The sequence below is a fragment of the Martes martes genome, assembly GCF_963455335.1.
Source record: "Martes martes genome assembly, chromosome: 8".
In the NCBI taxonomy this organism is placed as follows: domain Eukaryota; kingdom Metazoa; phylum Chordata; class Mammalia; order Carnivora; family Mustelidae; genus Martes; species Martes martes.
The window spans coordinates 91,090,767-91,107,002 of NC_137895.1; the positions used below are offsets into that span (position 1 = coordinate 91,090,767).

Consider the following 16,236-nt stretch of genomic DNA (forward strand, 5'->3'; position numbering starts at 1 on the left):
ATTCTACTTCTGAAATTAATATTACACTATATGTTAACTAACTAGAATTTAAGTTGAAACTTGAAAAAAAAATTCAAGAAAGATATTTACAAACTAAGTCCATTGGTATATTAACAATATTATTAATAAATGTTTCATGTGACCCAGTTACCTCCTTGACTTTGTCATTGTTTATCACTAATAAACTTTGACATCCCTGTGTTCTAATAAAATAACTTATCTTTTTCATGCAGATTGGGCAAAAATCAGAAGTCAGAGATGAAAAACCATACAATAACAACATTCATTCTTCTGAGACTAATAGATGACCCACAACTTCAGGGTTTACTTTTAACTTTTCTATGTTTTACCTACTTATTAAGTATAACTGGGAACCTGGCTATTATTTCACTTACACTAGTAGATTCTCACCTTAAAACACCAATGTACATTTTCCTACAAAATTTTTCCTTCTTAGAGGTTTTATTCACATCAACTTGTATTCCTAGATACTTATGTTACCTAGCAACAGGGGACAAGACTACTGTACTTGTGCCATTCAAGCATTTTTCACAGACCTTTTTGGAGTAATGGAATTTTTTCTCCTGAATACCATATCCTATGACCGCTACGTGGCCATCTGCAAACCCCTGCATTACACCACCATCATGAACAACAGAGTCTGTAAAAGACTCATCCTTTGTTGTTGGATAGCTGGCTTGTTAATCATACTCCCACCATTTAGCTTAGCCAAAATCTGGAATTCTGTAGCTCAAATGTCATTGATAGCTTTCTCTGTGACGTATCTCCCTTCCTGAAGATTTCATGCTCAGACACATGGGTCATTGAGCAATGTTCTAGTTTGTGCTCTGTTGACCTCCATCACAACACTTCTTTGTGTGGTTCTTACCTACACATACATAACCAAGACTATTTTAAGATTCCCTTCTGCCCAGCAAAGGAAAAAACTCTTTTCTACCTATTCTTCCCATATGATTATAGTTTCTATCACTTGTGGCAGCTGTATCTTCATCTATGACAAACCTTCAGCAAAGGAATCAGTGGCCATTAATAAGGGTGTAATAATGCTAACTACTTCCATCACTCCTATGTTGAACTCTTTCATTTATACTTTGAGAAACAAGCAAGTAAAACAAGGCTTCAGTGATTCAATCAAAAGAATTGCCTCATCTTCCAGGATAAAGGAACACTAAAGTTGATGATTTAAGTTTTAATAAGAGATTGGCTGCCCAAAGCAAGTATCATTGAGTTCCTAAAACATTTGCTCCTTTCTAATCTCAAGTCCGTTCAAATTAAATTTCTAAAAACATTTCTTGTCTCCAGCACGTCCCTTACTTAGTAAGGTCACTTCTTGGAAATGTCTTTAATTAATGTTATATTAACAGTTTTCTATGAGGGACAAAAATACCACATCACATCCAGCCTTACAAAATACAAATAAAATATAAGTCAATAGTTTCTGGGAAAGATTTTAGAAATTTCTCCAAGATAAACTCTTAGAAGGCAATTGCATTCTGGCTCAAATTAATATGCAAATGACATAAATTAAAAGCCAATGGAATTTCTGTACAGAGTTTCATTGTAGCTTACATTATCTGTCTTGAACATACACCTATACATTTTCAGAAGATTTGTACTGTAGGTGAGGCCCATAAGAGATGCTGCAGTACCCCATCCGTAGCTTCTCAGTCTTCCTGCTGTGACATGCACCAGCCTGACTTCCTGACTTCCAACTACCAGAAGGGACATAGGGCCACAGAGGTCTATTGTGCCCATCTTTGCAGCAGGCTAGAAGTGTATGAAACCAAAACTCCTCAAGAGGAGTACTCATTCAATGACTGAGAAGAATTAATGTGTAAATCTCCCTTGACCCCCAAGTGGAAGAATTCTGAAGCAAGTGTTTTACCCTTGTCCTCAGTTTGCACAGCAGGATGAAGATACCAGAGTAACTGTTCTTAAGAACCTTGAGCCCCCCCCCCATTCTCCTACACTCTCTGATTTGAAGTGGTTCATTCTTCCTTACTAGAAAATAATGGCCTCCTCCTACTTGGAAAATACACAGTCTTCATCTGAACCAAATGCACTGGAAGACAGCACTTATTTTCCTTAAATCTGCCCTCACCTCATGGCTTCTATAACAATGTCTAGGATGAAGTTTCAACATGGCATTCCTAAAAAAGTACTCTCCCTCCTACAGAAAGAAAATATCAACAAAATAGCTAATGTGTAATTGCAGGAATCAAGATAACAGTCCTAAGAATGGACAACAATGGTACTATACTTGAGTAAGGGTTAAATAAAATGCTAAATAAGGGAGAAATTGCTGATATAGGGCCACTCTTCAGTGGCTCATAATTTGACATCCTGGCAAAAACACCTGGAACCAGTCCTAATGTACTGCTAGTTTGACTCCTTGAAGCTTGGGCACATTGGAGCCTACAATAAATGAGGTAGAGATGCCAGAACATCTTTACACAGTGTTTATAAATGATGCAAAAGTCTCAAAAAGTTAGGAATGCTGGATTGGATTTATCAACTAAAACCAGAGAACACATAAACTGTGAGAAGCCAAAGGAAATTCTCTTCACAAAACAAAGAAGCAACATTCTAGTAGAGGCAACACCAGCATCACTGGAACCTTATGATGACTGTTCTTTGTAAATCAATGATCGGCTGCTATTTGTCAATGACAAGATTCAGAGTATCAAAAATCAGGCAGCAACAACTTACAGTTAAGGGCAAGGTGGACTAATTTTCATTTACCTGGGAATGGAAACACACAGTCACTGACCCGTAGAGGTCTGTGACAATATCTAGCAGAATAGGACTGAGATGAGCAGCAAAACAGAGTATTATTTGAGCTATATAATCAAGAAGTTTCAAGAAGAAGATTGAAGGAAGCCAACCCAATGGAAATTCTCTTACCCAATTGACATATATGAGCCAGTTTCCAACTGTCAACCCCATCTTTGAAGGAGAGGTCATGTCTTCTTGTGGAAGGATGCTGTAACACCATAAAAAATACAGACAGGAGAGGTTCCTGGGTGTCTCAGTGGGTTAAAGCCTCTGCCTCCAGCCCAGGTCATGATCCCAGGATCCTGGGATGGAGCCCTGCATCAGGTTCTCTGCTCAGCAGGGAGCCTGCTTCCCTCCCTCTCTCTCTGCCTGCCTCTCTGCCTACTTGTGATCTCTCTTTCTGTCAAATAAATAAATAAAACATTTTTAAAAATACAGACAGAAGTTTTTCAGTCAGTCCTTCCCCAAGAAGAGGTTTGGTCACTTATCAGAGTAATTCTAGACCTGGGGAAAAAGGGACTTCCAAATTTTTTCAACATCTGTTAAAATTGACCTTTCAGCTTCTATTGGAACTGACTCTGACACCACAGGACACAAATACAAATAAAGCTTGTATGTTTCAAGACCAGGTGATGGAATCCTATCTAACTATTTTGCAGTGGATCCAATGGATCTACAATCCCACCTAGTAATCATTTATCTGGATCGAGAGTGTCTAAAAATCAGGATAGACAAATTGGTAACTATCAGATCCCTTTCATTCATCATTGATCTATGCATATAAGCCTGGCTAAAATAGGCAAAATTAACCATTATTTGCCCATGTGGTTAATAACCTGCAGGCGGAGAGAAAACCAGTACAACCACTATGGTAAACCTTCACTATATTTTAAAGTGTAGGGACTAAATTTCATTCATTCTTTCCATAGGAATATCCACTTGACATGGCATTATTTATTGAATCTTTCCTTTCTCCTTCCAGGTGTGAATTTGCTGTAATTCAGGTGATCAAATAAGTCTGGATCTATTACTGGAATTTTTTTTTCATTTTGCTGGCCAATTTCATTTTTTAGTTTTTCTTGTACCAATACCACAACATCTTAATTACTGTAGCTTTATAATAAGTATTGATATTTTCAGTAAGTCTTCCAACTTTGTTGTACTTCAAGATTGTCTAGCTATGTTTTGTCCTTTGCATTTCCATCTAAATTTAGAATCAGCTTTTGAAATTTTTTGAAATTAAAATGCTACAGTTTTAGGGCATCTGCATGGCTCAGTTGGTTAAGCCACTGCCTTCAGCTCAGGTCATGATCCTGGAGTCCTGGGATTGAGTCCTGGATTGGGCTCCCTGCTCAGAGGGGAGTCTGCTTCTTCCTCTGACCCACTCTGCTCTCATGCTCTCTCTCTCTCACTCTCTCTCAAGTAAATAAATATTATCTTTAAAAGAATGTTGCAGTTTTATGGCATTGCACTGCCTCAATAGATAATTTAGAGAGAACCAACATTCTTATAATATTGAACTTTCTAATACATGACTATGGGATAGCCCTCCACTTTTTTTTTTTCAGTGAAGGATGCTTCTATTTATTCTGTTTTACCATTACAAGTATTGGCTTCTGCAAGATTATAGTTAAAACTCTTTGGTGTGGGATATTAATTTTATACATAAGGGCTAGATTAAAAAATTCAGTTTTGGAGTCTTTGATAAAGTTTGAAATTTAAAAATGAAACCTAAATGATAAAAAGTTAAGATACAGAAGTATTCAATATGTTTGTATCCTTTGTCATAAACAACATATAATTAAGAATTCAACAATTTTTAAGTCTGAAAGTCAGATGCTATCAAGCAAACTGCCATGTACAACCCATAATCCTTTTAAATTTCAACTCAAAGACAAACAGTAAACTTTAATTTTCCAAATAGTCTCAGAAAGAGTTATGAGAGGGGTGCCTGGGTGACTGAGTTGGTTAAGCAGCTGTCTTTGGCTGGGGTCATGATCTCAGGGTCCTGAGACGGAGCCCCACATCAGGCTCCTGCTCAGTGGGGAGTCTGCTTCTCCTTCCCCCTCTACTACTACCCCTGCTTGTGCTCTTTCACTTGTGCTCTCCCTCTCTCTAATAAATTCTTTAAAAAGAAAGAAAGAAAAAAGAATTATGAGAAACATCTGCCATTTACAAAATACAGCTTTCCTCAGCTTCATTTTCCTCAAATGAACCATGTGTATTGTGAGGTAGCAATGACAGACTATGATCTTCTATGGAGAGGATACCTTCTATGCATAAACATTCCCTCTTCACAGGAAGAATGTAAATAATAAGAAGGAACAGAGTTGCCTTTCATTTTCCATCAACTACTGGTGTTTTTGTAGTGTTTTAAATGTCTGATTTCAGTTTTAGCCCTCCATTTATTTAAGTCATTCTATTTTCTTATAATAGAACGGTTTTTGTTTCCAGGACAGCAGTTTTGCATGTATTTTAATAGTTTTCTTCCTTGGTATTGAATATTTTTATATCACTATAACAGTATCAGTATTTTAATTTATTTTATTTTTATTTCCTGATTCTTTGCTGTAAGAATAAATATATAATTTACATTTGAAATATATATATATATTTTAAAGATTTTACTTATTTATTTGAGAGAAAGAGAGAACAAGCAGGGGGGAGAGGTAGAGGGAAAGGGAGAAACAGACTCCTTGCTGATCAGGGAGCCCCATAAAGGACTTAATTCCAGGACCCTGTGATCATGACCTGGGCCTAAGGCAGAGGCTTAACCGAATGAGTCACCCAGGCACTCCACAATTTTTATTTGTACGTGACCAGAGTGACTTTGCTAAAGTCAATGTTTGATTTTAATGTTTTCCATAGATTCATTTGGATTGCCTATATACGTAACCTGTTATCTATGATCAATAACACTAATTTTTCCTTTTTTAATCAGCCTAACTTTCCTTTCTTCTTTCTTTATTTGGCCTCTTTAAACTAGCCAAAAATATGGATACAATGTTAAATATAAATAATGAGAGTAATTTTCTCTTGTCTCAGAGGGATAGCTTTTAATATTTTACCACTAAATATGGTATCTCCTAAAGAGTTTACTTTTATTTTTTAGGTTTTCTGCATCAAATTAAAGAAATTCCCTCTACTCCAAGGTTGTCAAGAATTTTTTGATAAATGAGTACTGAATTTTATCAAATACTGCTTTTAATCAAATGAGATTAACATGTGATTTTCATCTATTTGTGTAATGAATCATTAATTTGTTTCCTAATACCAACCAATTTCACATACCTGGAATTAATTCAAATTGGTCTTAATGTGGCACCAATTTTATATATCACTGGATTTAATTTGTTAATGCTTTTTTTATTTTTTCATATGCCAAAGAAAGATTAGTCTATAAGTTTAACTTATTTTCTTTAACTTGACAGACACTAATGTCAATGTTATGCTGGTTCCATAAAACCAGAAAGGGAGATTTTCCTCTTTATCTATGCTCTGGAAATCTTTTTAAAAGAGTTTATTAATTTATTTGAGAGAGAAAGAGAGAGCAGGAGGAAGAGCAGAGGCAAAGGGAGAAACAGACTCCCCACTGAGCAGGGCACCAAACATGGGGCTCCATCACAGGACTCCAAGATCATGATCTGAGCCAAAGGCAGATGCTTTAACCAACTGAGCTATCCAGGCACCCCTATGCTCTGGAAATTTTTTTGTAAAATGATAAAAATGAGTAACTTTACAACTATTTTTACAAGGACTTTATGAATGAAAGATTTTGTTAAATGTGATAAATCTAAGGGGATTATATACTTCTAATCTGAAATATTAAAAATAATTACTAAATAATGAAATGAATGTGATCATGACCCATTAATTGCTCATTAGCTTTGTCACAGATTTCCTTTAACCTCAGTTCTCCTTAAGTACATTGACCCTTCACATTCTATTATAATATGCTATACAAGTTAGTTTTATCATATATCATTAGTGTCTTCTGATCAATCCCAGGGGAATGTTTTCTTTGTATTGTTTTTTTTCTTTTCCCTTCTTGATAGAATCCCTTGTGTATGTGATTAATTAAAGGATATAAGAACATTCATACTTTTAGCATGTAAAATTAACAATGAACTATTCCCCTACCTGGTGGATATCATAACACTTTTATCAGATTTTCCTGGATTTTTTCCATTTCCAATTGTAAAGAATATAGAAATAACTTTCACTTGTATTAATAATAGGTATGATATAACTTGGACATATTCACAGCAAAGGTGAGAGAATTTATCTTGTCTAAAATAATATTAAATACAGTACTACCCAAGTCCAGAACTGATCTAAGTTCAAACTTACATACAGGAGTAAGGTAGACACAGAAAATTTATAAAAGCACAGCATATATTCCATCTTTCTGCATTAAGTTGCAACCTAAAAGCTATTTTTCTTTCAATTTCTTACTGAAATAATATTGTTTAAGCTTTGAATACATTCATAATCCATTACTAGCTCTTTTTTTCATATCCTAGAAGAAAATATGGGAAAACAGAGGAATTAAGGTAAACATTTTAGAGTTGGATCTATTATTTTTAATTGTAAACTAAGATGATTTTGTGGAAATCAAAAGCAGATATGTATGAGTAGCTTGATTTTTTTTTCTTTTTGGTTAATCATTTTACATCTTTTTTGGTATAGAAATACAAAATGTATAAACAGTATCTATTTACAAAATGCACTTAAAACTGTCCATTGATTTTTTATTAATTATATAAGCTTTAAAAAGCAATGCATAAACTGAGAAAAAAAAGACTAATGAAACAATCTCTAGAAAGAGAAATTTTCACTCTATGGTCATCATTTTGTCACATTTTACTCATCAACTTGTTTTTGTCCGATTATACCTTCCTAGAGAGCTATTTTTCCACTTATTAATATAAAAAATAGGAGTTATGAAGATGGTGATTACAAGACAATAGATGTGATAAGGACTACATTGCTTCCATTTATCAGCCAATAAACACAAAGCAGCTTTAGACAGAAGATACCACGAACTACTTTAAATACTTTCTCACTTGATTCTGGAAGTCACCATGATATTCAGACAACCCTCTGGACTAGATCAAATTTTATTTTTTTAAATCAAACTAGGAGAAAACTATTAAAGAAGCAATACATAATTTTTCTGAGCAGGCATGAATCTTGACATGAGAGCTGCAAAAAAGAAATAAACATAAAATGGTGAAAATTTTAGATATATGGTAGATTTTAAAAGACAGCTGAATAGTTGACCATACTAGGAAAGAAAGTTATTACCAGCAATCCAAAGTTTCACAGGTAAAAATGATTCTAAAGAAAAAAAATTTACTTTGTTTTTGCTTATTTGTGTTTTGTTTTTTGCTCTTAGGGATCATGTTAATGGTAAACTTCATAAGGAAATAATGCAACAGGTCTACAAAACATTCTGAAGAAGGAGGAGGAGGAAGACAACTCTCAATATAGGTCTTACAAACAATATAGCTAATTTCTAAAATGTTTTAGGGTGTTGAAAACCACTATCTAAACTGTGCTTGCAAGAGTTTGTACGTTTTTGAATTTACAGGACAATTTCTCCTTTTGTTTATATTTATTTACTTTTTATTGTGTTATGTTAGTCACCATAAAATACATCATTAGTTTTTGATGCAGTGTTCCAAGATTCACTGTTTATGTACAACACCCAGTGTTTTTCTTACACTTAAAAGCTATCCATTATCATAATTGCAATCTTAAAAGTAAAACCTGATAAGTAGACACCTTCCTTAATTTTGTAGAGAGGATTTTAGTTTTATGTACAAGATTGGGCAAATAATCTATGAAATCTCTTTTAAATCTAAGATGCTGTGACTATGTTCTATGATTTTCAGACCCATCTGCAATCTTCTGACTTCACACCCAGTTAGCATAGATTTTGAATTATCTTCTTACTACTGCCATTCATGAAGCAGTAATATATATTATAATGAGTCTTAAACATGTCGTGTCCTGTGCTCTTTCTAAAAAAAATTGTGTGCCCTATTTACACACAATTTCCATAGAATTTAAGTGAATTCATGAATATTCTCAACTCTATTCATGTACTCAAGGCTATACTGGATATTCAGTATGATAAAATTAAAAAAGAACAAAGGTGTAGTGTTTAAATGACTCTGGATTACTAACACAATACTACTCAAATTGGCTATGAACCTGCAAACTTTGTAGAAATAAGAATGCCTAGATCTTACCCAAGATATTTGAATGAATACACAACCTGGGTTGTGTGTTGGTCATTTAAAATTTACCAACTTTAGAAAACTGGGATTTAGATATACACCCCAGACAGACTCTTTAATCTGAGCTTCAATTTCTTTCTCTAAGAAGTAAGGATTGTAATACTCTGTTCAAAGAAGGTTGTTGGAGATATTAATAAGAAAATTTATGTAAATATCCAAATACAGTGCATGATGTGTTGCTGGAGATCAATGAATGTTAGGTTCTCTCCTTCTTTGTTGTTTTTTTTTAATTGACTCTAGCAAATAATCTTGACCATTTTTTTAAACTCTTTTTATCTAGCTTTGTTAAAACCCATAAGAGAGAAATGAGGAATCATTCAATGCAGAAAGAGTTTATTCTTTTGGGTCTGACAGATGACCCTGAATTGCAGGTTGTAATTTTCCTCTTTTTACTTTTTACCTACTTGTTGAGTGTGACAGGAAACTTAACCATCATCATTCTCACTCTGCTGGATTCCCACTTGAAGACACCTAGGTATTTCTTCCTAAGGAATTTCTCCTTTTTAGAAATCTCGTTCACAACTGTTTGTATTCCATGGTTCCTGGTGAGCCTTGTGACAAAGGACAGAACTATTACCCTGATCCCCAAACCAGGCAAAGACCCTACCAAAACGGAGAATTTCAGACCAATATCACTGATGAATATGGATGCTAGGATTCTCAACAAGATCCTAGCAAACAGGATCCAACAGCACATGAAAAAGATTATCCACCATGACCAGGTGGGATTCATCCCTGGGTACAAGGATGGTTCAACATTCGCAAATCAATCAATGTGATAGAACAAATCAATAAGAGAAGAGAGAAGAACCACATGATCCTCTCAATTGATGCAGAAAAAGCTTTTGACAAAATCTAGCATCCATTCCTGATTAAAACGCTTCAAAGTATAGGGATAGAGGGAACATTCCTGAACTTCATCAAATCTATCTATGAAAGACCCACAGCAAATATCATCCTCAATGGGAAAAAGCTTGCAGCCTTCCCGTTGAGATCAGGAACACGACAAGGATGTCCACTCTCACTACTCTTGTTCAACATAGTATTAGAAGTCCTAGCAACAGCAATCAGACAACAAAGAGAAATAAAAGGTATCCAAATTGGCAAGGAAGAAGTCAAACTCTCTCTCTTCGCAGATGACATGATTCTTTATATGGAAAACCCGAAAGACTCCACCCCCAAACTACTAGAACTCATACAGCAATTCAGTAATGTGGCGGGATACAAAGTCAATGTCCAGAAATCAGTGGCTTTCTTATACACTAACAATGAAAATACAGAAAGGCAAATTAGAGAATCAATTCCATTTACTATAGCACCAAGAACCATAAGATACCTCGGAATAAACCTAACCAAAGAGGTTAAAGATCTGTACTCGAGGAACTACAGAACACTCCTAAAAGAAATTGAAGAAGACACAAAAAGATGGAAGACCATTCCATGCTCTTGGATCGGAAGAATAAACATCATTAAAATGTCTATACTGCCCAGAGCAATCTATACTTTTAATGCCATTCCGATCAAAATTCCACCAGTATTTTTCAGAGAGCTGGAGCAAATAATCCTAAAATTTGTATGGAATCAGAAGAGACCCCGAATTGCTAAGGAAATGTTGAAAAACAGAGATAAAACTGGCAGCATCACGTTACCTGATTTCAGGCTTTACTACAAAGCTGTGATCACCAAGACAACATGGTACTGGCATAAAAACAGACACATGGACCAGTGGAACAGAGTAGAGAGCCCAGATATGGACCCTCAACTCTATGGTCAAATAATCTTCGACTATTTCCTATATAAGTTGTATGACTCAGTTGGGTTTTTTCATCTTTTGGGGAGTAACTGAATTTTATCTTCTGGCAGCTATGTCCTATGACCGTTATGTGGCTATATGTAGACCTCTCCACTATACCACCATCATGAGCAACAAAGTTTGCTACCAACTTGTAGTCAGCTCTTGGGTAACTGGATTCCTGCTCATCTTTCCTCCAATTATCTTGGGACTCAAGTTGGAATTCTGTGCTTCCAATGTCATTGATCATTTTATTTGTGATTCTTCTACCATCCTGCAGATCTCTTGTTCAGATACACATTTCCTAGAGCTAATGTCCTTTTTCTTGGCTATGGTGAAACTAATGGCCACATTGATGTTAGTTCTTGTCTCCTATGGCTACATTATCAAGACAATTCTCAAATTCCCTTCTGCTCAGCAAAGGACTAAAGCCTTTTCTACCTGTTCTTCCCACATGATTGTAGTTTCCATCTCTTATGGTAGCTGCATCTTCATGTATGTATATAAAACCATCATGTATGTATATAAAACCATTCATATATGTATATAAAACCATCAACAAATGACAGAGTGACTTTAAGCAAAGGAGTAGCTGTGCTTAATACCTCGGTTGCCCCCTTTTTTAATCCCTTCATTTATCCACTAAGGAACCACCAAGTGAAACAGGCCTTTAAGGACAGGTTCCAAAAAGTTTTATTTGCTTCAAACAAATGAGAGAATTCTAAAAAGTATGAAGGGGGAAAATGAATAAAAATATTGCCCTTTTATTTTTTTTAAAAGATTTATTTATTGGGGCACCCTGGTGCTTCACTTGATTAAGTGGCTGCCTTCTACTCAGGTCATGATCTCAGGGTTCTAGGATCAAGCCCTGTATCTGGCTCCCTGCTCAGCAGAAAGTCTGGTTCTCCCTCTTCCTGTGTTCATGTGCTTTCTCTCTCTCTCTCTCTCTCTCTCACACACACTTGCTCACTCTCTTAAATAAATAAAATCTTTTTTAAAAAAGAAAAGAAAAAAGATTTATTTATTTATTTGCAAGAGAGAGAACAGAGGGGATGGGGGTAGAGGGAGAGGGAGAGAGAATCTCAAGCAGACTCCCTGCTGAGGGAGTCTCCAGAGAGTACAGAGCCCAACACCCAACACAGGTCTCCAGCCCAGGACCCTGAGATCGTGATCTGAGCAAAATCAAGAGTCAGACACTTAACTGTCTGAGTCCCCCACAAGTGTCCCAAAAATGATGCCCTGTTAATCTTGCTTTATTTTGTTTTACTTTGTACATATTTTCAAATTATTCCACAAATCTATTCTTTTCTTGGTTTCAGAAATGCAGAGATTTAAATGTGATATTTTTCACAGGTCTTATTGTATGAAACAAATGTTTTCAATGAGGTTCTGTATGAGGTTGCATGTTAGATACTTGTCCGGAACTTGGCATGAAAATGGAATGTTCATAGTCAGAATCATATTTTTAGAACAAAAATGAATATTTGAAAGATATCACAAAATCACTTATTCAAGAAAGTAGTTTAGTGATAATAGATAGCATTATGTTATGAAGAATATTATGTTTCATAAGTGTCATTTCTAACATGTGAGCAGATTGCAGAAATTATAAAGTAAGTCAAAGTAAGGTAAAATAATAATTTCTTCTAGAAAATACTTTTCATTCAGTAAGGTAAGAATAAATTTTGAGCCTTGTAAGGGTCATGAATGAGGAAAAATAATCAAATTCTAAATGACCCTAAATGAAATGCTTTTTTAATTAAAATTCTAAAATTTTGAATTCCTGGAAGAGATAATGTCTACTTATGCCAGTGAATTGAATTTACTACGTAAGAAATTATTTCATTGCCTTACTTCAAAGCTTAAAGTATATTCTACGTTTTCCACAGGATTTTCCTGATTAAATCTATTGTCTCTATCTAAAACATTTCTTATTTGAATGCAATAATCATTTTTCCATATAATGCTAAAATACATTTTAATATTCTATTCCAGTTAATCAAACCTTTGGTGATGTTACTAGTAATAATAGCAATACAGGATAAATTCTCAGAAAAGTCAGCAGAGTCAGTAGGAAATTTTTCTTCTTGTACCAAATTGATTTTAATGTAAAGTATCACTATGCTTTGAACAAAAGAAATGTGAAAATGAAAATTTGGAAACATTAATGCAAATTCCCTAAGATAAAGACTGATGCTTATAACTTATTGAAGGAAAAATTAAATGAATGTCAGAGGTCAAATTCAGAGTCTCTGAAAAAGATCATTATATTTCCTCTAAAATTTAGTTGAAAATTAGCTTATACAAAATATATTAATACTTGCATTTTAATTGTTATTATTTCCTTTATAGTATAATCATCCAAATGGTTCTTTGGAACTTTGAATTGGTCTATAGGAGTATCTGAGAGCAGGGGAAAAATATTTCTTAGATCCTATTCTCTTGGAAACTTATTATGTGAGGTTAACAAATTTAGCTCTGTTAGTAGAACAAAAGTGAAAGTATATATGATGACCCGAGTTTGAAAATATGTTCCATATTATACCCTATATTTTAGTCAGTAATAAAGATTAGGTGCAAAATATTTCCTTTGAGAGTCTATAAATTTGACATATTGTAGAATGCCTATCAAAATTAAAGATCTAAATTTTAGTGTATTTATACCTAGCTGCTCTATAAAGAAATAGAGAAAATACTTAGTTACTTCCTAAAATTATTTCAAGATTGATTATTAAAATAATCATGAGAATAAAGGAAGATACTTATATTCATGTTTTTTCTTAGATGAAAACACGATTTAATTAAAAACTAGTTATCCAAAGCTATTAACAAATTTAGCTTTATTAGTAGAACAAAAATGAAAGCATATATGATGACCTGAGTCGTCACATGTTTAAAACTGGAAGAGATTATGCTGAGTGAAATAAGTCAAGCAGAGAGAGTCAAGTATCATATGGTTTCACTTATTTGTGGAGCATAACAAATAATATAGAGGACAAGGGGAGATGAAGAGGAGAAGGGAGTTGAGGGAAATTGGAAGGGGAGGTGAACCATGAGAGACTACGGACTCTGAAAAACAACCTGAGGGTTTTGAAGGGGCGGGGGGTGGGAGGTTGGGGGAACCAGGTGGTGGGTATTAGGGAGGGCACAGATTGCATGGAGCACTGGGTGTGGTGAAAAAACAATGAATACTGTTACGCTGAAAATAAATTAAAAATTAAAAAAAAAAAGAAGAAGTCTAGGGTGGCTCAGTGAGTTAAGCCTCTGCCTTCGGCTCAGATCATGATCTCAGAGTCCTGGGATTGAACCCCTGTTGGGCTCTCTACTCAGTGGGGAGCCTACTTCCCCCTCTCTCTCTCTGTCTGCCTCTCTGCTTACTTGTGATCTCTGTCAATAAATAAATAAAATCTTTTAAAAATTAAATTAAATTAAGAAGTCTAGGACAAATGTGTATTTTATAGCAAAAATCTGAATGTTTGTCAAATGAACATTTCCACATACAGTAATAGTGGAGATAGTGTTACAATACAAGATATGAAGAAGTATTTATGATCTAGTACTGATTCCAAGATCACTGTGTATTTGCTGTCAAATAGTTGATTAATTCTGCATATAAAAAATATATAAACACTATATAGAAGTAGAATACTTAGACCTAACGCAGTCTGAGCCTTACACAAGTTATTAAATAATGAGCATATTCTTAAAATTTATGGAAAACACAGCAGCTACTAAGTTTTGCAAATGTATCTATTATATTGAGCTAATTATTAACAGGTAGAAATATGAAGACAGAGTACATTTTCTGAGTGCATTCTAAAGACTGAAACTAAACCTGTTGAATTAAGTGATGTAAATTTTTGGCACTAATTGGGTCCCATTATTCATGTTAGATTGTAAGCAATTCTGACAGCAGTGTGTAGTTTCTAAATACTATTTCTCATTGAAAGGAACCAGGACTTCTTGGAGAAAGCTGTTTCCAGCTTAGCAGTAGGAAACATATGAACTAAGCCTAGAACACTTTTTTGTGCCAGGAGGAAAAGAAGCAAAAATATCATGAGGACACAGGAACCAATTTGGATCATACTTACTCGTCTAAAATGGGACAATTTGGGCATAAAAATACAATAATGTGTCTGTAATGTGTGGAAACATATCAGATATATAAAAACCCATGAGTGTATACATTACAAAAGGAAATTGATTGATCATCAGTGGAAGTTGCTAGGATATCAAATTACTACTCCAAAACATTGATGGAGGAGGGGAAGAACCAAATGTTTATCCTGTCTGCCTGTGTATAATGTACTTTAGGTAATCAAACAGCTATCAAAAAAGTTGTGAATTCACAAAAATAAAAAAGAAAACAGTGGTTTGGACCTCTTTAACCCTACAGTCCTCCATTCTACCAGCTGAGCTACCAAAAGGTACAATGGTTTGGACCTCTTAATGTAATAATGGATCCAGACAATGCATTAGTATGGCTAAAAACCATTTGTGAAATATTGATGGTGATATTTATAATAGATATATTATACTGACAAGATGGATACACTGATCAGTCTAAGTATTACTAAAGTAGGTCAAACAGACTATACGGTTCATAATGTAACCCAATAGAAAGCATACAGTCTCATCTATAAACTTTTTGTTAAAAATATGAATCTAAATCTGATTAATAATTAAATACAATTAGCGCATAAGAGGTAATTGAGTAAAGAAAAAACAAGTTAAGTGACACCATCAGGAAGCAATCATTTGAGTAATCAAAGACATTATACACTACAAATGATGTCATATCTCCATCAATTCAAGGGGTAAAAATGAAAGGACTGTAATAGAAAGAGTCGTAAGTAACATAACAACCATATACAATGTGTGGGGTTTGTCTGGATTTTGATTCAAGCACCTTAATTGTGAAAAAAAGAAACACAAAACAAGACATACTTATGTGAGAAAAGGAAATAAGAAAACATACCAAATATGAGAATCTATTATGATTTATTGATGATACTGATATTGGCGTGATGGTAGGTCAAAGATAATTTTCTTATATTAGATATACTTACTGACAAACCTGTGGGTAAAATACAATGAATTTATAGGTGAAACAGTATAAGATGAAATGCCAGTCAAAACATAAAAGAGTAGGGGAGACGACACAGAAAAATAATTTTAATATGTTGATAATTATGGAACCTGGGCAATGGAGATATTTCTGTTAATTATTTCATCTTGTCTCCTTTTGTGAATGCTTAAAAATTCCCATTTGAGAATGGCTTAAGTACCTAGATTACTAGATCATTTTCTACAAAATTTATCTGCTTGTTGAGATTGGGATAA

The 16,236-nt window shown here is 34.4% G+C and overlaps 1 protein-coding gene and 1 pseudogene across 2 annotated transcripts in view; both read left to right on the forward strand.

Moving 5' to 3' along the window:
- The first annotated feature begins 258 nt into the window (after positions 1 to 258).
- Positions 259 to 1,193, forward strand: LOC308347132 (olfactory receptor 6C2-like; annotated as a pseudogene). Its single transcript has one exon. The product of its transcript is annotated as an olfactory receptor 6C2-like (transcript).
- Positions 1,194 to 9,406: 8,213 nt separating this feature from the next.
- Positions 9,407 to 16,236, forward strand: part of LOC308347502 (olfactory receptor 6C4-like) — a gene marked incomplete at both ends in the record, with an annotated part of 188,342 nt that continues 181,512 nt past the window's right edge. The window contains one exon of the mRNA XM_080810971.1: positions 9,407 to 9,514. Within this exon, the coding sequence (XP_080667097.1) occupies positions 9,407 to 9,514 (108 nt within the window). The remainder of the gene's footprint in view (positions 9,515 to 16,236) is intronic.